The 22729-nt window shown below is 38.3% G+C and overlaps 1 protein-coding gene across 5 annotated transcripts in view; it reads right to left on the bottom strand.

Moving 5' to 3' along the window:
• The window catches only part of CCDC85A (coiled-coil domain containing 85A), a 206811-nt gene that overhangs the window by 19477 nt on the left and 164605 nt on the right, over positions 1–22729 (bottom strand). For all 5 annotated transcript variants that reach the window (XM_039218152.1, XM_039218153.1, XM_039218154.1 and 2 more), the window contains exon 3: positions 19575–19651. In XM_039218152.1, coding sequence (XP_039074083.1) covers positions 19575–19651 — 77 coding nt within the window. The remainder of the gene's footprint in view (positions 1–19574; positions 19652–22729) is intronic.

Below are 22729 nucleotides of genomic sequence, written 5' to 3'. Positions count from 1 at the left end.
ATATCCTCTCTCCGTCTCTCATTCTGGAATAGCTACCTTAAAGAGTTGCTTCATTCCTGGCTCTGCCGATGAACAAGTAATGAGCATGTGGACTTTACTTTCATTGTATAACAGATGAGTACAATTACTCTGACCACCCACCTTCAGGTGAGCTGGTAAGACTCTTGTTCATAGCTCAATGTTAAGCCCTATCACATCTTACAGAAATATCCCATATATCTTAGAGCTCCTTAAGGTCACTGTACTCTGTAATCATGATGATTAGCGCCCTATCTGCAGATAGTAGTTGCTCAATAAACTTAGTGTTACAGGATGGTCAAAATCTGTGTGTGAGACTGTGGCTTTTCCTTTATCATCACAAAAATAGTTATATAAATGCTCTACTTATGTGGCTGTACACTTGGTAATTAGAAGATACCCAACTACTTGTACTACAAAGTACACTTTGTAGAGTGCTAGCCTGGCCTAAAAGAGGTAGAATTCCATTTCTGTGATGGTCTGTAGTTTGGCAAGTCTACATCAGTTAAACTCTGCCTAAATTCCCATTATTTTCTTCCCCTCATTACCTGGTTACGCATATTTGAGCAAACTAAATTTATCCTGAAAACATTAAATTACTTCTATTTCTAAAGCTACGGTAAAGCTCAAATATGTTAAAACAGTAACCGAAAAGATCACTAGGGATGGTTAGTAGACCAAAAGTAGAAAAAGACTATTAGCATGGCATCCAAAGTATATGCTGATTCTCATCAAAATCATTACATAATGGGAAACATCAAGTGATGAAAACAAAATATCATCAAAAGAGATGCTATGCTTAACTTCATTAAGTGTAGGCCAGTCTGTGAGTATTCAGGTATTTCCAGCTAGGAAAACCCACAAAGCAATATTTATTCACTCATTCTTCATTTCTATGCCAAATAATGGCTAAGATTGAGGTCTGTGGAGTCACAGAAGACGTGACAAAGAACTTTAAGTCAAAGTATCTGAAATTTTAGATACACACCAAGATCAGGGAAACAGAAGTGGTTCAGAAAGATGTGAGGGACAGAGCAGCAAGAACTGAGGCTGATATGAAAGAAGGCTCATGAAGAACCTTTTATACCATATGAAAGATTTAAAATTTATTCCACAAAGAGGCATGAGTTGTGACCAGACCGGATTTGTGTTTTATAGATCCTTCTAGTAATGATGTGGGGGATGATCTGGATAGGACGAGAATAGCTGGGATGAAGTCCAATTAGGAGACTGACAGAGAAGTTCAAGGGAAAACTGAGCAATGATTACTCATTGCTCACCGGACGATAGCAGAAGGAATGAAAAGGAGAATATTGATAGACTAAAGGACAGGACCCTATAAGTCTTCGTGTTGATTTGAATGTAGGCAGTAAGACTGACGGAGGAACCCAGGATGGCTCCCTGCTTCCCAGCTGGGCACCAGCTAACTGGTCATGCCCTTCACCAGGCTAGAAAATGCCTGCGGAAGTAATGAATCTAACTCCTTCATCAGATTTAAAAATCAAGATCAAAGAGATAATTAACAATATAAAGCCCAAAACATCTTTCTCACAGATACTCCCACAGTTTTTCTTCTGACATGTAAGAGTTTGTAAAATATTTAACTTGTAAAGGCTTTTATCTTCATGGGATGAAAATATCCCTTCAAACAATTTAATATTCTTGGGAGAAAAACAAAGTAATTCTTAAATACCTGTACTCCAGGTGAAACTTGCAGATATAGAAACGTAGTTCCTCCACCCCAAAAATAAATGAGTGAAAGTAATTACAGAGGTTAACAGGATGCCTTCTTACAAGAATAAGAGAGGGCAAACCCCAGGGGAAAAAAAAGGACTATCTTGAAAGGGCTAAGACAGCAAACACCCTGTATCTCTGTAGCCAGAATGACAGCAGACAAAGAAGAACAATGAAGGCCTGGTTAAAAAAAAAAAAAAAAAAAGTTAGCTGTTAATAGGGTAGGAAATGTGAACAATTACAATGACATATGTTCTGCTTCTAGGTAATGAGTTTATGTGTTTAATTCTTGTCTTTTTGTTAACCATACAATCCCCAGTAAGAAACCTGAAAGTTCTAGGGGAAAAAAAAAAAAAAGGAGCATACATTTAAATGGTTTTTCAATCCGGTTAACATAATTAAATAGTGAACACTGGTGGCATGTTTGTTGAGAAAAACATCTCTGAATACGTTCAGGCGTGTACGAATGGAGGTCAAGGAGGCCTGAGTGGGACTGGGAGGGCATGGAGCTGAATTGCCAGGATATATGTGGAAGCTAAAAAGGAACGCTACTCAATACTGCATTTGGCTTGCAGAGCAGAGCCGATTGATTAATGATTGTGTTAAATACTCAGCACTCCCCCCACCCCACACCCCCTCCCCCAGAGCTTGGTGAAGACATGCACAGAGCGAGAGCCCCAGGGACTAAGCAGCTAGCTATTTAAGATAAATTACTTGCTGAGTTGACTAAGAAATAGTACTCTGTGGGGTGATGTTTGTTGCCCTGCCTTTGGCAAAAGGAAGGATCTTCGTTTTCTTCAAGGAGTCTTCCAGTATGCAAAGCTCGAGCGCAAAATGGGAAGGTCAAGATGAGAGAGAGGAGGACAGAGAGGCAGAGTCAGCTTCATCCAAGGGAAGCTATGTCTCTAGGATCCATACTAATACTACAGCAAGTGAGGCTGTCTGTTAGCCTGTGTTCCACCCACGCCACTTGGAGGCTCTCTCTTGGAGTACTCACAATGATTTCATGCTTCAAGTCTTACAAAAACAAGACTGGCCAAAAAGATTGCAGGCAGTGTAGCCTCTGCCTACATGGTGGTAATAAAATCTCTAGCAGGGAGCAGCGAAATCCCCCACTAGTGAGAACACCATCAGAGCACAAAAGGAAGCATCTAGAAAGCATGAGCCCTTTTTCAGAAACGATGCTTACCAGGAAGGAAGAAAATGAGGGACTTAAAAATTAGGTTTGTCTGTGCCCTACCTCATAACATAGGTAACTTATGGTGAAAACCAACAGTTTTGGGTTCAAATTATAAATGCTCATTTAAGTAGATAATATTCCAAAAGGTAAACTGAAAAACCCCCAGACAGTTCAAGTATAAAAAACCTTGCAGAATTAGTACACAAGTCAGTTCACAAATCATCTGCAATTCGAGAAGATTAAAAAGCTGAATGAGCCTCTCCTTCCCTATCTTTAAATCTCAGAGTGTCCCAGGTCACAGTCCACAAACCTCTTTTTCCCCAACACTCATTCTAACAAGAAGTTCTAATTCAGTCCCCTAGCCATCTATTCTTGCAAATTTGTATCTCCAGCCCTGACCTCTCCTCCGACTTTCAGATGTATACATCTAACTCTGTAGGTGACATTCCCTCACAGATGTCCATCTCAAATGTACCATGTCCAACACAGAACCTGATTCCCTGTAACCTCCTAACCTGTTGTCTCCAGTATTCCGCATCTCCATAAACACCACTACCAATCATACAATTACTTAGATCAAAGTCCAAGGAGTCATTCTTACTTCTTCGTGGTGCTGCCACACCATACTAGGCTGCCAGTCACTGGATAGCCTGTGTAAACAGTTCCTCCTGGGCTTCTCAGTGTCCAAACTATGAAGCCATATGCATTCTCTATCTCTTATATTCCAGATCCAACCTATTGTTGAGCACTTTCAACTCTACTTCAAAATATTCTGTGAATGTGACGCAGCCTCATCATCTCTACCCTACCACTTACTTCAAGCTACCACTAGCCTCTTACACGACCAACCTAGCTCACTAATGAGTATCCCTATGCCCTCTCCCTCTCCCTTCTTCAGTCTGGTCTTTACCCAATATTCAGTGACCTTCTGACAATGTAGATATATCACACTCTTGCTCAATTCCTCCAGTGGCTCTCCATCAACTCAGACCCAAACCCAAACACTTGACATGGGTCAACAAAACCCACAGCATCTGTTACATGCCTGTTTCTGACCTCACCCCCTGTTATTCTCGGTCTCACTCTGCTCTAGCCACACCAGCCTTCTTGCTCCCATTTCCTCACGCATGCCTAGCTCACTCCCACCGAAGGCCCTGGCTATTCTCACTTCCTATGATGCTCTCCCATATTCCTTCTGATCCTCCAGATGTTATGGCCTCCAAGAGTCTTTCTTCTTCTAACTCCATGTAAAATACCCTCTCTCACTCCAGTTGCTCACCAGTTCTGTACCCTGCTTTTGTTTTCCTTCACAGTGATCATTACTTCTACGTATTACATATTTATCATTTTAAAATAATAGCTCACTAAAATGTAAACTGCATGAATTTCTTATTCATGCAATGGGGGCTCTATCCCCACTGTCTACAACAGTACCTGTATACAAGAGACGCTCGAAAAATATCTGCGGGGTAAACTATTGAAAGAGTGGCCGATATGAGCAACCAGCCTTTCGTGGCCAACAGAAATCCCATTCCCTATTTGTTGGGGGTTGTTTTGGTTATACAGAGAAAAGCAGGGGAAGCCCACTAATCACCTATCATTGAATGAATATCCCCGCATTAACCTGACAATAAATGTCAATGTTTCTCGTTCCAAATTGCAAGGTCACAGCTTTCGTCTAGCCTCTGAAATTCTGGGGATACCTGATAGCATAAGTAGCTGATATAGAAAATGGTTTCCCCTCATCCCTCCATACAAATTCTGACCACACCGAATGCCACAAACCAAGTCTGCCTGGTTAAAAAGTTTTGTTTTTCCTGAAGTCTCTAGTCCCAAAATTCTGACGGCATCACCCAAGTCAAGGACCTGGCTGAACTTTAAAATGCATTGCTAAAACTCCCAGGAAATTTAGAAATTCCTTTTAGAAAAGGCAGATTTTAAAAAGGAATTTTTAAAAGTTAGAATTTTTACAAAACTATCATCCTGGAAAACAATGAGGTTAACCAATAATAATAATAATAAGTTTTCCTAAGCTGCCCAGAGCAGTCTTAAAAACAAAAACAAAAGCCAAAAGACTTTCGCTAGCTCAAGAAATGACCCAGAGACTAATGAGCTCCATAAGCTACCCACTGCCTGACCCTCAGCAAGTCACTTGTTCAATGGAGAGACCAAAATGGAGAGCCCTATCAATTAGCTTCATGTGGTGGCAGTGAAGGGTGACTAATAAACTTGATTGCAGGGCACTTGGAGAACATTAAGGGCTATAGAGAAGCTTCATAATTGCCAGACTACCATCAGTTACCATGAAAGCACTGCAAATGCATCTGGCTCTTTTTAGGCTCTTTTCCACCCCTGGACTCTTCTGATGTCAATGAATCCTAGTGATAAAGCCAAGAGGATGAGTGAGAATTTTTCTCACCTTCCTGTAGGTCTCCTCCTGATCCACAGGAAACATGATGGAGACCCAAACTACCCTTGGCACTCCTTTGTTCCTCCCAAAGCACCTGCAGATCCCCATGAAGAGAGACTGCATGAATGGACAGCTGGAGGCCTTTCCTTTTTGTCCTTTTCAAGCATAACACAGATAATCATTAAAAACCATGTATTTGACAAAGATCATGGAAGGAGAGAATATTAAAATACAGAAAAATAAAGAATTCACATTATTCTTACTAGCGATCTCCCGATTTCATTCTATCATGCAATGTCTTCACTTAAAGAACAAGGGAGATTAATTGGTTCCTGACCTCCTTCTAAGTCAGAAATGGTTTTCCTTATTCATGATAGACAGGGATTTAGAATTTCACTGGTCTGCAAAGGACTGTATAGCAATTCATGTTCTTTCCAAGCCATCAGCCATGGGGTATCTATTTTAAAGATAAGCCTGCCCCATGTTATCTTTCCGGCAATCTCTCTAAGACATGCAAGGACATAAAAGCAATATAATCAATCACTTACTAAAGGACAGCTTCAATCACCAAATGTGTGTTTCAGAGTATAGACTTCCTATACATTAGTATCACAAGTGTCCTTCCTATACGGGAGGGCTTGTCTTTTCAAGTCAAATGCAGGCATCTTGATCTCCAACAGATTTTCCTCCTAAAGCTAAGTGGTTTATTGGAAAGAATATCTTTGTGTCTTCTCAACTGCTCCTCTGCTTTACTCACAGCACTTTTCAAATCCCAGATATTGATAACTTAGGGCAGGTATGGGGATGATAAGACAAAGGAAATGAAAATATAAGTAATACTTAGAGGAAAAATTCTTTGTATAGAATACATTCTTTACGTACAAGTGGAAATTTACATAACAATAGGATAGACTAATTAAAGAAAATATTAAGAGTCAGTTGAGTGTCTGTCTTCGGTTGGGATCATGATTTCACTGTTTGTGGGTTCGAGCCCCATGTTGGGCTCTGTGCCGACAGCTCAGAGCCTGGCGCCTGCTTCAGATTCTGTGTCTCCCTCTCTCTCTGCCCCTCCCCTGCTCTCTCATGCTCTCTGTCTCTCTCTCAAAGATAAAGATTAAAAAAATTTTTTAAATATTAAGATTTCAGTAACTACAAGCGATTTCAGTGTAGTGTAGGGGTCAGCAAATTACTATCAGTTAAATCCAGACTCTTTCACCTGTTTTATAGTAGTTTTATTAGAACACAGCCATACCCACTCATTTAGTTACTCTACTTCCAGCTCTTCTCCTGCTACAATGGCAGACATGAGTAGTTGCAAACCACCCCATGGCTCACAACTTTGAAAATATTTACTCTCTGGCCCTTAATTTAAAAAGCACCAAGCCCTAGTATAAGAGGATAGGAAAGTTATTACAGACTGGAATAGTCAGGGAACTTTTTGGAAGAAGAAGCAAGTGGCTTACAAAGAAACTATAATCGAGCCTGAAATGCTAAGTATTAAGTAGACAAATATTCTTCCCTGACTAATCAGTTATCTAAGGGCTAGAAATGTCCTTAAGATTAATAAAAGAATGAGATCTTCCCATGCTGAGAAAACCATTATTGGAGCAATGAAATCCCTCAGTGAATAGTAAAACAGATGGACTAAAAACTCAACCATGCTTCTTGGCTACTGCCCAATTCTGACCCCAATGATACCATACCAGAGGTATATTTTGGCTGGTGACACTGAAGCCAGTGGTGGTGATTTGTGGCGTTTTCATCACTATCTTGCTTCAAAAGAAACACATTTGCCAAGTGACAGGTTTCAGCAGAATGGTAAGAATGCTAGAGGAATAGTAATGGAACATCTGGACACAAACCTTGCCTCTGCCCATGAGTGAACATTCTCTAACCTGCAAAACAGACATCATCATAGGGGCCATGGTCAGAATGGGAATCAGCCTCCAGATGGACTCAGTGTTTGTCCAATACCCAGGACCTCAGCTGACATTCGGGATGTGGTTATAGTGCTTGTGACAGCAACAAGACTCTAGGGTAAACTGGGTGACTCAACCACCCTCATCCTGTGTGCCGTCTGCACCATGAGGCAGACTCAACTGGAAGGGTCACAGATTCTTGTAAATTATTCATTTTGCTGTGGCCCAAGCTGCGTTTCTCACAGGCAGAAAGGTCCATTTCGGGCTGCAGTCCCATCATTTAAGAGCTTATAAAAATAAAAGAATAGGGCACTATCCCTTTCATGACCTACAACGTCTCTCCTTGGGCCCTGAAGATTTAAGATTCTGAACATGTAAGACCAATAGGATTGATGCCTTCAAACAGAACGAACAGAAAAGACATATCTAAAATGCATAATTTAATAAGGCGATAAAGTATTAAAAATCAATGTGATAGCAACACTGGACATTTTCTAGGCTTAAAGAGCAAGGTCCTATTGATTAGTAAGTCACTACAGCATCATTTACAGCCCTGAGAAACTGCCAGAGTTGAGAGCCTAGGACACTCTCATGAATGATTCTGGAGAACTTTGTCGATATCAAGATCATGGGCAGGGTGCTTGTTTTAAGTGAAAAACAGTGGAGAGGTAACTGCCTTTACCTGCCCTCACGTCCATCCTGATCTCGTTCTCAAATGTTAAAGCCTCTGTATAACTTGTTTCTCTAACCAAGAGAATCCTCTTCAGCAGAATGAATGCCTATGATGCCACATGAGCCACCCTCTTCACAAGTGAGCATTTGGAGGGTCCAGTTTTACATGGACCTCTCAAGTCCTTTTCAACTGGCAAAGAGCCTGAGCTGCCACGACCGACTATTGTACCATTTGCCAAACTCACTGACAAAAGTGTGCAAATTTTGCTGGCTAAGGACTCATGCATTAAAATAGGAGTGGGACAGGAACAGGGAATGGAAAGTGAATGGGGCTGGCTCCAAACAAGGTAACTAATTTCAAGATGTAAAGTTGCTGAAGCCCCCTGTAAAACTCTGTCAAAAAGATGTCAGCCAAATTCAAACTGTAGCTTCTGTTACCTTTTGGCACTCAATACATGCTTGCCACCCAAAAGGATAATGTTATCTGCGATTAAGTTTAGTGTAGTCATTTATTTCTGAGTGTGTATTTTCTGTGTCTCTTGTATGAGATTCCTGTAGTTATAAATAGGAAATTTTCTAGCATATGAAAATATTTAAATAAAGAAATGATCTTTTTGACATTAAGATACACCTAGTTGGGTGTCAAAAACAGCTGAAATATCTTGACAATTAAAAAAAAAAAAACAACTCCTTTCTTGGAGCCAGATTTTATGTAAGTCCAGAATGGCTCCCAGCTGGTCCTGGGTTTATTAGTTATTTGTTATCTGTCAAACATTAGAACTTATGTCTGGCATGTTGTTCTGTTGCAAATGAGAGGAATTTTAGGTCAGATAAGACGGTACGAAATTTGTTTGCTACATTATTTTTGAGTCAAATTTGCATTTCTCTTTGATCCTTACGTTTCTATATGAAATCTTGTTCCTAATCAACTGCTAAGAGTAGCAGCTAGATTAGTGAAACTAGCAAAATAATAATTAGTCCAAGAGTTTTAAGCAAGGTGATTAGTGATCTCCTTTTGTGTTTAATTTTCTTTTTAAAAGAAATATTAATTCAAAAGTTGCTTCTACTCCACTAACCTACATTATGAAAACTAGAAAAACCTCAAAGAAGGTAAAAATTCTGAAAGAGGGCTTGATTACTTGTGTGCCTTGACTAGCGCTCTTGAAATCGCAAATATCTAACTTGAATCAGTTTTTGTGAGGTCCTGATAAACTTGAGGAAAAGAATTTCTCCCAAAGGAAAGAATTAGACCAGAGAGAGACTCTTGAATGAAGGATAATGGAGTTCTTTGAGAGGGAGGAACAATTTTTGAATAGATTGGCCCTTTGTTAATAGTAACTCTACCTCCCCACCTCCATTTCCGGGCTTAACACTAGATCCTGTGGGCGTGGCAGAGTATTTTCCCTTCAGCTTTGGGTCTGGAATAAGGTAGAACCCAAGAAGGAGTGGAGGGATTTTCTCAGACAATGTTGGGAGCCCCGATCATAGGAGGCAGGGGAATGGCCAGGATATCACTATCACAGCCAGTCAACAGTCAAAGTCAGGAACAGCTTTAGGAGGACAGGTAAAAAGCCATATACTTGAAGGTAAGCTGGGAGAGCTGGATTCCATCTGGCTGACCCTAGTCTGCTCTGGTGTGGCATGAGGAAACAGTCTTCTATTATATTCAGTAAGGCTGCATCTACAAGTGTGGGTGGTGGTTATTTTTCAGAACAGTCCACTGCTTATTGACGTAGAAACTACTTTGTAGAAGTTTAGTATACAGAATGAATACAATAAATCATATATCTTTTGAAAAATATATTATCTTTCTCTGGACATTGTTCCTTCCGTATCTCACAAGTCTAGCTGACTTCGATTCATATGCAATTCCTCTTGTTTCTCTCCTCAGTCTATTGTACTGCAAAAATAGTAACGTGTGAAATATCAGGTCTTTGTCACGTCTCTTTCATAGTAATTTATTTTGGCTTATCTCAGAACTGAATTCCTGACAAGTAGGTTACATTTAAAAATAAAGAATATAGATTGTTTCTGCATAAATTGCAGGTAAATAAAAGTTAACTATTCAACATTTCCTCTATTGGTATTCTCTTTCATCATAATTAAACAAATTCTCTCTAAAATGTCAGGTCTCCACTTATTCTATGAAATCTTTGAAAATATCTTTAAATGTGATTTTAAAATATGTTCGCATTTGTTTATGGGCTCAGGAAAGAATGTCCTAAGTTCAGGTGACCTTTCACTATCATTTGTACCAACTTTCATCTCTTTATTATTACTTTTTTGATGTTTGATTATTTTTGGGAGGGAAAGAGAACGACGGCAAGGGAGGGGCAGAGAGAGAGGGAGACAGAGACTCCAGAGAAGGCTCCGGGCTCTGAGCTGTCAGCACAGAGCCTGACACGTGCTCAAACCCACACACGAGGAGATCATGACCTGAACCAAAGTCAGACACTTAACCAACTGAGCCACTCGGGCGCCTCTAGTTGTACTAACTTTTAAAAGCTAAGTCCTCAAGTAATAATATGGAATACGTAAATAATACCTAATATGACTATTCCTACTTTGGGGCTCTCTTTGAAATGTTGGGCTCACACAGTCACACACGGGATTTAAGTACAGATCCACGACGCTTGCAGGAGAGCACAGAGCACAGCGGAGGAAGGGTGCTGTGCCCGCTGGTAACGACGGATAGTCCATCCATATGTCCTATTAGTTTCTCTTTACAACTGGTACAACCAACTCCATCTTCACCGTATTTCTCTATCTGTGCTTGACTGAAGGTCCCTTGATTCTAGGACTGGGTCACAGTCTTCTTTTTTTCCCCTAGAGCTCAGAATGTTCACGGCTGGAAGGAACCACACTTAGCAAAGAAGAAACAGACGCCTTTATACCTGACCAGAGAGAAAGCTATAAGCGTTTACATATTCACCTTGTTTATTTTTAAATATGTATACTGTTAGGGGAAACTAGTGCCTTTATGTTTATTACGTGGGGCTTATATAAAGAATAAAAATGAACATGAAGGGACATTAATGCATCTCATCTCTCAAACTACACCTAAACTCACATGACTTAGACTAGTATGTGAGCTCCTCTATACACATTACTGTGATAGGACCCTCAAAAATAGATACCCTTGACTATTACTTAAAAGTGATCTGATGAAAGTCTATTAACTTTAGAACCCAATGAGGTAGAATAACCCACAGGGACATGAATATGCATCTATAAATAAAAGGCCCAGTGTTGTAAAAGTTGTAGTTTTAAGGAATTTTTTTTAATCAAAATAAAAAGGACACACCTATTTTGTCTTATATATTACACATATAAGCAAGCTTTCTCTGGATAAAGAGTCATGGGTTCTCAGAGCTGAGCAGAACCTTCCATATCACAGAGGGCAATCCTCTTTGTTACTCAAAGCATATAAAGTTCACAAAGATTAAGACCTATCATCTTGGTCCAGTGCTAATTATGCAGAGTCCTAGCTCTTCTAATTCCTATTCTCTGCTCTCGAATATTCATAGGGACTCCTTTAATTACTTGGTAACTAACAGAGTCCAAAGTCATGGCTGACTAGGTCTCTCTCAGCTTTCTAAAATTAACTTAGTTATGTTTTGCTTAGCTTTCATACTATGCTAGCTTAAATATAATTTAGGAAAGTCTCAAATCACTTTGAAATGTATTTACTTAAACTGTCTTATTTTATCAAAGAACAATTATTTGCCTATACTAGACTTATTATTATATTCTATTTAGGCAACAGGTATTTCCTGTATTATATTTCTCTTTGTCTACTATACGTTTAGATAGTAGATAATATTAAGAGGCACCAAGCTTAATTTTTAATTTGATATAAGCATGATTGATCTCTTTGCTCAGGCTGCAGCAAAACAAACAAATTAGAAGTAGAGACTTTTAAATGAAAAGTGCCCGAAGCTGCCTATAGGAAAGTTCTGCACCAGAAAGGAGGGGCAGATGGATTAGATGCCCCTGTCACAGCAGTCAGAGAGGTAGTGACCTCCAGTGGGAAATGGACATCAAAGTGAGTCTGCTCAATTAGGAATCTTACTTGTTTACAAGCTTCAGTTAAGACCCAAGTTTTCAGTGTAATGTGTTTGTTAAATATATATCTATTTCTACTATATATATAAATATATAGTAGATTATATATTATATATAGATTATATATTGTATATAGATTATATATTATGTATATATATATATTTCTAAGGTATTTACTTAATTTCATTCCCATATCAAATACTACACAATTTTTTCTATCTTGTTTTTAAGTTTATTTTTTGAGAGAGAGAGAAAGATAGCGCCAGCTAGGGAGGGGCAGAGACAGAGAGAGAGAGAAAGAGGGAGGAAGAGAGACAATTCCAAGCAGGCTCTGCACTGTCAGCACACAGCCCAATGTGGGGCTCGATCTCATGAACCATCGCATCATGACCTGAGCCAAGATCAAGAGTTAGACGCTTAACCGACTGAGCCACCCAGGCGCCCCTCTTTTCTATCACTTTCTATGAGACTATTTCCTTACCCTATTAGAAAAGGGAAGACTGTTTCATCTGTTTTTTAATTTTTCACTTCACTTGGAAAAGAGTAGAGAGCCATTTCTTCAAGGCAACATTAATTTCTCTTACAATTCCATCTCAAGTTTCCCCAAATATTCCTCCCTATTGCTTCTCATTCAAATATCTATGATTCTAGTTGATACTACTACAGAGCAGAAATTTTTGCTGAAAGAGTCTTATATTTTTTTGTGACAAATTTTGCCTAGGACAGGTAACCAAAATGCTGTTTTTATGGCTACTGCGAATTAAAAAAAATACTTAAATATGCCTTTGTGGTACACACATTATCATGCCAGTATGGATAGAAAAAGGCAGTACTGTTAAATAAGAATGGATACCACAGTCTGTAATAGCTGAGTACCTTTTAAATTCAATAATTCTCTTAAGAAGTCTAGCAAGTGGCATAGCTGTATTTTCTTGCATTTTTATTTCATCTGTTTTCTCTCATTAGCATGAAGACTTCTCATAATGTATCCAAGATTCTCAAACAAGATCCCTCAAGCTTGAGGTGGGTCTCAAAAGAATGCTGTAAATCCCCTCACTGTGGAAGCCCCCATGTTGATTTAGATGTTTTTCTTAAGAATTTCCCGCTCTTCAATATTTTTACTAATGGATTTTAGCTTTTCCCTACTCCAGTCTCCATTGATTCAGGTTCTCCGACACGACTTTCCTCCTATACATTTATTTTCTAGATCTGTCTCTTTTATTCCAATACACCCACACCACTTGGCAGCTCCCATCTGTCCTCTGAAAACCCCGTTGAACTATACGTGAAAGCTTTTTTTTCTTTTCTTTAATTCTATAAGTCATGGTGATTTAGAGAAAATGGCAATCCACAAGCATTCTTCCTCTGGTGGAGTCCATTTTTTCCCAAATAGGACTCCAGCAGCAACCAAGCTTCAATGGATTTAATGAATTTTCTTCCGTCAGGAGCATCTAGATTCGACTTTGGTTGTGCAACATAGGGTTGTATCCATGAAAAAAAGTTTTGCACAAATTATTCCTCAGGGGTGTCAGAATGGTAATTTCCATGCAAATAACAATTGAAGAATAGCAGCACCACTTGCTTTAAGCATCCTGTAAGACATCATTCTGTTAAAGCCTGTTTTTTGTGCAATAGTGGCTGATTTTTTTTTTTTTTTTTTTTGGTCAGAGCAATTCCAAACCCTGGAAGAGCCAGATATTTATGGCGCTATACGACAAAAATGAGTTGAGAAACAAAGTAAGAAAATGTGAAGAAAAAAAAAAAGAGCAACAAAATAAGTATCTCCAGGGCAAGAAAATGGAAAAGCACAGGAGGGAAATCTCTGCATCAGAAAGAATCCTCATTTCTGTCCAGGATGCTGGTCCTCTGCACTGGCACACAGGTGAGGGAGCTTTCCAGAGGTGTGCCGCTTGACCTGGGTTGTGCTGCCACGGACGTGACAAGCCCAGTACCTGTACAGTCTGTGTGCCCTCCTCAGCACTTCTGGCAATGGTGACAGTTTCTTTTCCTTTGTTCAGAAACAGCTTTGGAAACGGCCCTGCCTCCTTCCCAGTGCATTGCATTGTGAGGCCACACTGTAACCAAATTACACGAGACGAAGATTTTTCATTTCCAGTCCTAAAATTAGACTCTTCTGTGTGTGCTAGCACAACAGAAATAGAAACACTTGCTGAAAGGAGACCACACAGTCATGATCCGAGTTGCCATGCAGTTCAAACACAGTGGCTGAACCCACAGCACATGGGTGGGCATCAGACACTAGATACGCTAGGACACTTCTATGGATTCTAGAAAATCTCTTGAAAGGTAGTCTCAAGAGGTGGAGGCTTGTTTTGCTGAGGGACTCGGGGGCACAAAGGACGCAGAGTACTTTCCAGGCAGGTGTTGGTGCCAAAGCATTTGATGAAAGGAAACAGATTTCCCAGTAGGACTTTACACAAATGTACTTGATGGACTTTAGAATCACAGCAAACTGCTTGTTTCTGGTCTCTTCTTGATGAAAAATCCACAGTACGCCCACAAAATAGGTGAGAAGCGTTTAAAAAATAATAAATAATAATTTTTACCTGATGGTTATGTCTGAAAACAGGTTGGTTTCTTCAAAGGACAGTGATTTATAATAAAATCGTCAGATAGGTGTTCTCTATCATCCACTTGAAGATATTTTCTGGCTGAGTAGACCTCATTGCAGATATAACACATAAATATATTAGCTAGATGTGGATTAAAAATCTTTGTGACCATCAAGGACAATGGAATGAGAGATGCAAGCGAGATTTTTAAATTTGGGTTAAAATAACACATTTCATGGGTACCTTCAAAACCACTACTAGAAGTCTTTGTTCCCCTACCCCCATACCTCCATTCGCTCTGAATGGAAAGGCCCTCTCTGACCACATTCTGTTACATATAAATCTCTCACACAGGTATGGGTGTGTATGTTTGTACAAAACTACAGTTCTGAATTATTTTGGAAACATGTCAGGGAGGAGAAGACTCTGTAAAATGCATTTTTTTCCATACCATTCATAGCTTTAAGAAACATAGAACACTTACCTCAAATCAGGAATGGAGTGTCTAAGAAATCTTAGATGGCTAAGCAAACCCAATGGTAAAAAAGTGTTCAAAAAAAAGAAACTGATAGTAAGACAAAAACGGATTTAGCAGCTTAATTACACTGAATGCCATTCATGGTATTACATGATTAAAGGAGGTGCTGGGTATAGGCTAGAAAGAACACTGAATTGGCCTACATCTTAGCTTGAGTCCATCCTTCAACAGCTCTATCACCAAGAACTCCCAACATTCTGTGGCTCTTGTATGCCTTTACTTAAAAAAACAAAAACAAAACAAAACAAAAAAAACAACGGGGTTGTCCAATGTGATCTCTCAGGTTCTATCCAGCTTTGAAAAAGAATTTTTTATCCACACATAGTTTGTGTTTTTGTACAAATGTCCATACACAAAATAGGTATGTTCCTTTTAAATTTGATACAAAATTCCTTATAACTACTTTATACCACACTGGGTATGTTACATATAAATACCTATTTATGTCATGTGGGTGACTCCATCTACCTCATTAGATTTAAAAGTGAATAAAAAGTTCATAGATGGCGGCTACATTTATTCAACACACAATCTTCATATGGGTTTATATGATATTGAATATGTACCCATGGAGCTCACAGGCCAGTCTGAGCAGTAGCATTCAGTGTATTACGAGAGGTTAGTTGCAATCCTATGAGATATTTTTGTATGTAACGAGCGAAAAACTGTTTGCATCAGTTTATGTGTTCAAGAAAAGAATATCCCAAATTCAGGTGATCTTTAATGATCATTTGTACCAACTTTCAAAAAAACTTTTTAAGATTCACCCATGTTGTCACATATTCCAAGATCTCCTTTTTTTTAGTGGAATGATATTCCATTATATGTAGATACCACATTTTCTTTATCCATTCATCTCTTGATGGATATTTAAGCTTGCTTCTGCACCTTGGCTCCTGCAAACCGTGCTGCAATGAACATGAGAGTGCTAATATCTCTTTGATATCCTTATTTCAATTCCTTTGGGTAAATAGCCAGAACGGGGACAGCTAGATCATATGGTAATGATCACTTGGAAATATGCCAGGTGAAATAAGATAGTCATGAAAGGACAAATACCACATGATTCCACTTACAAGACATATTGAAAATACTCAAACTCCTAAGAGCAACGAATACAATGGTAGTGGCCAGAGGCAGAGGGGAAGGGGGGATGGGGTGTTCCTATTCACTGTGTACAAAATTTCAGATATGCAAGATGAATTAAGTTCTAGAGATCTAATGTACATCATCATACCTATAAATAATAACAGTCATATACTTGAAAATCTATCAAGATGGTAGCTTTCATGTTGTCTTCCTATCGAAATAAAGACTTAAATAAACACATTTCCTTTTCAAGTAATACCTAGCAAATAATACTGCATTTTCTGAAAATATTAAGACTGTTATTACTTTATGATTTCTTTGAAATATTGTGTTCACAAACTGGATTTTGCTCAGTGATCCTTGTGAGATGCTGTAGAAACCATGGCAGAGCAAAGAGCCACATGCTCACACGGTGTCTGTGCTGCTATCCCACCCACACCTTCTGTGGGCTCCTCTTTGCCACTGGACAGAACTGACTCCGTTTTCACTACATTTTTCTCTCTGCTCTTGCATTAAAAAACCCTTCAGTCTGGGACTTGGTAACTTTGCATGGATATACAACTGGGCCCAAGCTTTATTTATACTTAGGCCTATAAGAAGCTAGGAGGAACTGTGTCATTTATAAATTAGGAAAATGAAGGCTTTGCATCTAACCAGAGAGAAATCTGTAAGCACTTATTATACTCATCTTGTTGACTTTTAAATATACACTGGTTGGGTGAAGTTGTGACTCTCAGCTAATTACATACAATTTTATATAAAGAATAAAATAAGCATTAAGGAGATTTCTTCCTCCAGGAAAATGCTGTACATAATTAGGCTAAACATTGAACTATCAGCAAAGAATAGTATCAGGCACAAAAGGTATCCGATATACTTGGAATCCCAATTGCCAACTATACTCTTATTCCTGTGTATCTAAAGTTAAGAGGATATATTTTTTACAAGCTTGGGAGTAAAAAAGAATACTTTCTAATAAAGGCACAGTGAGCAAGTTCTTACAATGGAAAAATCAAGTGTTCAGACTCAAATCAAGTGCTGAGACTAATTTATGCAGGGATGTCAGCTTGTCACATTGAATTGACCTTGCAAAGCAGTGAACATCATGCAGTCAAAAACAATTTCTGCAGGGATATCACGTAATTATTTGTAATAGTACCAATAACATCCAAGAATAAGTTGCATATGCCTTTGTGTTATCCGGTCCAAATCTCAGCCTGCCACGAGTACATGATTCTCACTGCTCTGAGATTCTTCCATTGTTTTCCATCCTCAGATCTCTTCTATTGTCTGTTCATTAAGTATTTGGAACTGGTGGTCCCATCATATCTATCTTAGCTATAAATGAAGGCTCCTCTCGGATACACACATTTAACAGAAATCTTGTTTTTGAACTGTATTCTGTGCATAGTATGTCCAATAGCATATAGCAAACAATGGCTTTTCTTTTCATTAAAGTACATCGGACACGTACAGATCTGTTTAATTATAAATCATTGTCTTTCCATTTTAACATCTCTGAAATCAGCAAGAATCTGACAAGGTATAATTGACAACATCTTTTTTCTTTCTAAGTAGTATATATGATAATGGTGCATCCCACATCAATAACAGCTTAGGATTCACTAAGACATGATTTTTCCTAGCCATTTCTTGTGGAGGAAAAAAGAAAAAAACCTTCCTTCATAGAAAATGCAATGCATTGAAGAACATGTTTTAAGACGAAAAGTTGCTTAAATCTCTTCTACTTCTTAACTACGCAAGTGCTATGTATCTAATTATGCATATACTTGATATATTAAGTACAGTTGAAGACTCTTTTGATTTCTCTTCAAGACCTCTCACACTTTTACAGATTTTTAAAAATCAATCCTGCAATCATTTTCATATTTGTTGTGCCTCTTCTTAAATAAGATAGCACACATGCTAGCATTTCAGTGTTTGTTATGAGCCTCAATTCCCACTCAGAGGGAAACTAAGACACAAATCTCACCCCCCTCCCCCCGCTTTTCATTTACAGTCCCCGTTGCAACAGGGATGGTATAACCATATAGAATACTCACAATAAACTGATTATATTTTTAGGTTTCTTGGAACAGAAAGAAGTTCAATGTTTTCAGTCAAGGGCCCTGATACAGTCATACTGTGAATCCAATATAAAAGGACAAATGGCAAAGGAAATTTTCAAAATGGAAAGTAGGGAAGAGCAAAGAGAAAACTACCAGCAGTATCTTATTTTATGATGCAAATAGTCCCTTCTGTCAACACGAGTATTGACATATGGATAGTTTGAGATGGGAGAGAAGTAGATTCATTTCATTTAATCTCATGATTTTTAGCCAGATGGTTGGCCAATGGAAGAAAGAGAAAGGCATTCTTACATGCAGTACCCGACAGACCAAATCATCACTAATGAGCAAGAGGAGTTTGAAAACAAAATAAGATTTAAAAGACCTAAGTTATTTTTGCAAAGTGTTAATGCTTGTATACCTTCTCCTGAATTATAACCAGTCTGTCTTTTATTTAAACTACTGTTTACTTAGTTTTTCTAGGACTTCATTTTCCCTTAGATACTTATGAAATAGAAATAATCACCAGAATGTGGAAAGAACACGAGTGATTAAAAACTTAGAAAACTCCTCTTCTAAAATATTAGAATGCATTACCGCCTACATGTCTGTAAAGAACACCAACCTAGATTCAGGAGATTTGTTCAACTCCTCACCATTTCCCAAGAACCACCACCTCAACCGACATCATTCTCACCAAGATACTTCAGCCCATACATATAATTTCATAAGTAAAATACATGGCAAGGCATTAAGTCCCAGAAAATGCGCGACTTTATATTCACCAGGGAAAAGAAAGAAAGCCCCAAAGTAAAACTGTCAATTACTGTCATGGCTTTGTTGTATTGAAAGAGTTTAATCATATCAGAAAGAATTTTAGCAAGTACTAATTTAATTAAAATGTGAAATCTTCGAACTACCTGAAGCTTTCCTTAGCTCATACATTAGCAAATTTTTGATTTAAACAAGAGTCCCTTCCCTATATTCACCAACTGCGTGCCAGATGTATAGTAGTACAATCCAAGCGTTTTCTATTTCCCTTCATTTTCTCTTTCTCTTGTGTTCTTCCTTTCAAAATTACTTGGCATTCTTTTTTTAGACATCTGCATCCTTCAATATCACACTTAAGAATCCGGATAATATGATGGTCATTATGGAAAGCAATCACACCGTACATTGATGAATGACTATTTATGAAATGATTTCTATCATTTAAAGGAGAAAATGTAACTGAGACTTTAAATTCCAGATAAAATGCTACAACTCAAATGACACTGACTAGCTATGAGCTTCTGGAAGTCACCCACCTGGGGCAGCATGCGATTTTCTTCCTCCAGCTGTCTTACTCTTGCCTCCAGCTGCCTAACATAGGACAAGGTTGATTCTAAAATTAAAAAGAAAGAACTCACATTATACACACAGGTCTTGTTTGGTGCACTGTCAGGGTATTTCTGGTTCGATTTATTCACATCAGGCAGTGACTACCTAGTCTTTAAAAAAATATATTTCTCCCCAGAAAAACAGTAACACAAGCCATCGAAACCACGAGCGGTTTGAACAACTGTACACGTTAAGGGCAATTAGGTGAAGTTAAAGGAGGTGTGACTGCAGGCTTTTGTACACTATGTAACCCTCAGAATGTTAGACATCTTGAAGATACTTACTCCCTTTTCTACTTACTTTGCCTCTTGAGCTTTCGGTGAGCTGTGCCCCATGTAAGATTTTTTTGTAATGTTGATTATAACCAAAATAAATTACAAGGTCATAATAAAAATAGAAAATAAAAAAAACATTTCCAACACCCAGCTCCCTTCGTTTTCCCAATAAATACTTCTAGTCTTAAGAGCAAAATTTATTCTTCTCATCAATCTACAGATATTAGGATTATAATGCAGAGAACTGTTACAAGAAGGCTAAGGGGCATTGAGGCTACATTGTGACTTTCAGTTTGGCAGAACGTGGCACAGATCCAAGTTTTCCCCAAATCTATAGGTAAGGGGTGGTAGTGGTGGGGCCATGTGCTGACTTTAAAACTCGTTTTGTTTTCATTTCTTCACAAGCTCAGGTGTGTACTGAATGGTAAGAATCGGCATCATGCTTAGAGTCCGTTCCATGGGAACTTGCAAGTTTATACCTTGACCTCAGGAAAGGGCTTACAGGAAGGAAAGAGGAGTTTCATTCTGAGTAACAATCTGACAGCAACTCTTCTTCATTAAAGCAAAAATATTCAAGTGCATCATATAGCAACATAGTTGCCGTTGATTCATGAACCAAGAACAAACCTACTTCAGGTATAGTAAAATGTACATGACAATAGAATTCCTCCAGCATATTTCCATAGTTAGTATTAAACCTCAGTGCATGTTCTTCTGCTTCAGAAACATAAAACAGCAAGAAGCAAGACCAAGATGGTAGTGCATTTAAATGGTAAATATTTGTAGCCCCTAACAATCTGAAGTTAGAATGGATATTGAGGCTAATTAATACCTTGATCTGAAATTCATCGTGGAAACTGTAATTTTTACAAGGAAATTGGTTATATGAACTCAATTCCATTTTCGTGACCTTCAAAGCAGTAAGACAGTATTTTATTTTCCCAAAATACATAAGAAACTTTAGTCTTTAATTTGTAAATGTAACAATTAAGCTCATCCCAGACTAGTTTACAGCATGTCTGTTTTCACAAATATTTGCAGAAAGTCCCTATCACTGACGTTAATACAAAGACTCACTGATTTCGCACCAATGGACAAGACTTAGCTTTAAGCATCCTTCACACAAGCCAGAAACACAAGGTAGGGGAAACTGAAGACATTTCCTAGAAATATGCTCTCATTTTTTAGATCAATGAAATGTTAAATGTTGCTTTAGGGACTCTTCCAAATGGCAAATAAATAAATAAATAAATACGTAAAGCATAAATGAATAACAAACATATTGATTTCATGAATTTGGTTTACTCTAGCAAATGAATAAGTGATTTGCAGATCATCAAAATATGAGTGTAAAATTGCCTGATTTACACAGTTTTGTAAGCCTCACTCTCTACTCTAGAAAAACAGCCCCTTGAAAAGGGCCATCCAGGTGAGAAGTTGCTCAGAAACGTTCTGTTTAAACCATGAGCAAGTATAATTCTTTTATCCTTTGTTCATAATTTATACCTTATCTTTTTGTCCCTGTACTGCACTATCCCCAAAGCCGTGACACTTAACACAGCTGAAATGACTCTATACAGAGTGACTCAGGTGACATTTGAAAATGCCACTGAATAGATTTTAATTCAGTAACTATCTTCAGTCACTTCAATCTACTTCTCTTTTTAAAGTTTTTTCAGCTTACATATTTCATGGCTTCACTAGGCATCCATCTATACTATGAACTTCTCATTATGTCACTTCAAACTAAAGAGGGTAGATTTATGAATTTGGAAAATACTCCCAAATTCCAAATTTTAGTGTCAGGTTACAACAGATGAAGTCCTCATCTCTGTTTCCAAGCATTCACTGCAAATACAGGCTGGGAGAGGAAAAGATGCAAACATTTTTAGAGAGGTAAAATCTTTTTCAAAAATTAGCTTCCTAAGATATAAAGCAAAGCTCAGCAGAGTTGGGAGTTTATTCACTCGACACATACTTACTGCATCCCTGGGCACGATGCTAGGTTTGGGATGAAGAGAAGGCCAGTTATTGCAAGACTCATTACATTTCTCAGAATATAGATTGCGTTTTAGGATTACCTGCCCACATTGTTCTGTGTTTCAGAAGGCCTTGCTGTTCCAGGTGGTCTCTTTTACAAGTTTTACTTAACAGTGAATGGATACCACAATGAGAAAACTCCTCAGGGAATGGGGGCGGGGCAACAGGAAGAATAGCTGATGTGCATGCATAAATAAGAGAATTCAAGCTGTTAGTTCTTTTATCCATCAATAACCTAATTATAGAGTTCCCTAGCGAATGGAATAGGCAAACATTTTTCTGCAACATTACTGGTCCTCAAGTCACTATATAAAAAGCCACTGAAGAAACTACCCAATCCTTCCACTGTGCTATGAAAGAAAAATAAGCATTTGTTTTGTTAAGCTTTTGCGATTGCAAGGTTTACTTGTTACTGCTCCATAGGCTAGCCAAACCTGACTACTAGTACATAGCAAATACTGGGATAGGAAATATGTGAACATTTTAAAAATAAGACATAATAGGATAAAGTATAAGAAACTCCATACTTTTAAAATATACCGCATTCTACATCCCAGTTCCAGCTGAACTCTGGAAAAAACATAGGTATAATCTTCTTATAAGAAAGAAAAGGAGCCCCTTTTATGCTACGATGTATTTGGCCATGTTGCTATGACCCCTTCCCCAGGCTGCTGCTTCCCCTTTCTTCCTTGTCAATGGGATTTCCAAAATGGCGTCAACTATAAAATAAGCTGGTTTTCCATTACACGCAGGGAATGAGGACTACA

This window comes from Hyaena hyaena, unplaced genomic scaffold (assembly GCF_003009895.1).
Source record: "Hyaena hyaena isolate Hyena2069 unplaced genomic scaffold, ASM300989v1 scaffold_746, whole genome shotgun sequence".
NCBI classification, from domain to species: Eukaryota; Metazoa; Chordata; class Mammalia; order Carnivora; family Hyaenidae; genus Hyaena; species Hyaena hyaena.
This window is presented reverse-complemented; position numbering and strand designations above follow the sequence as displayed.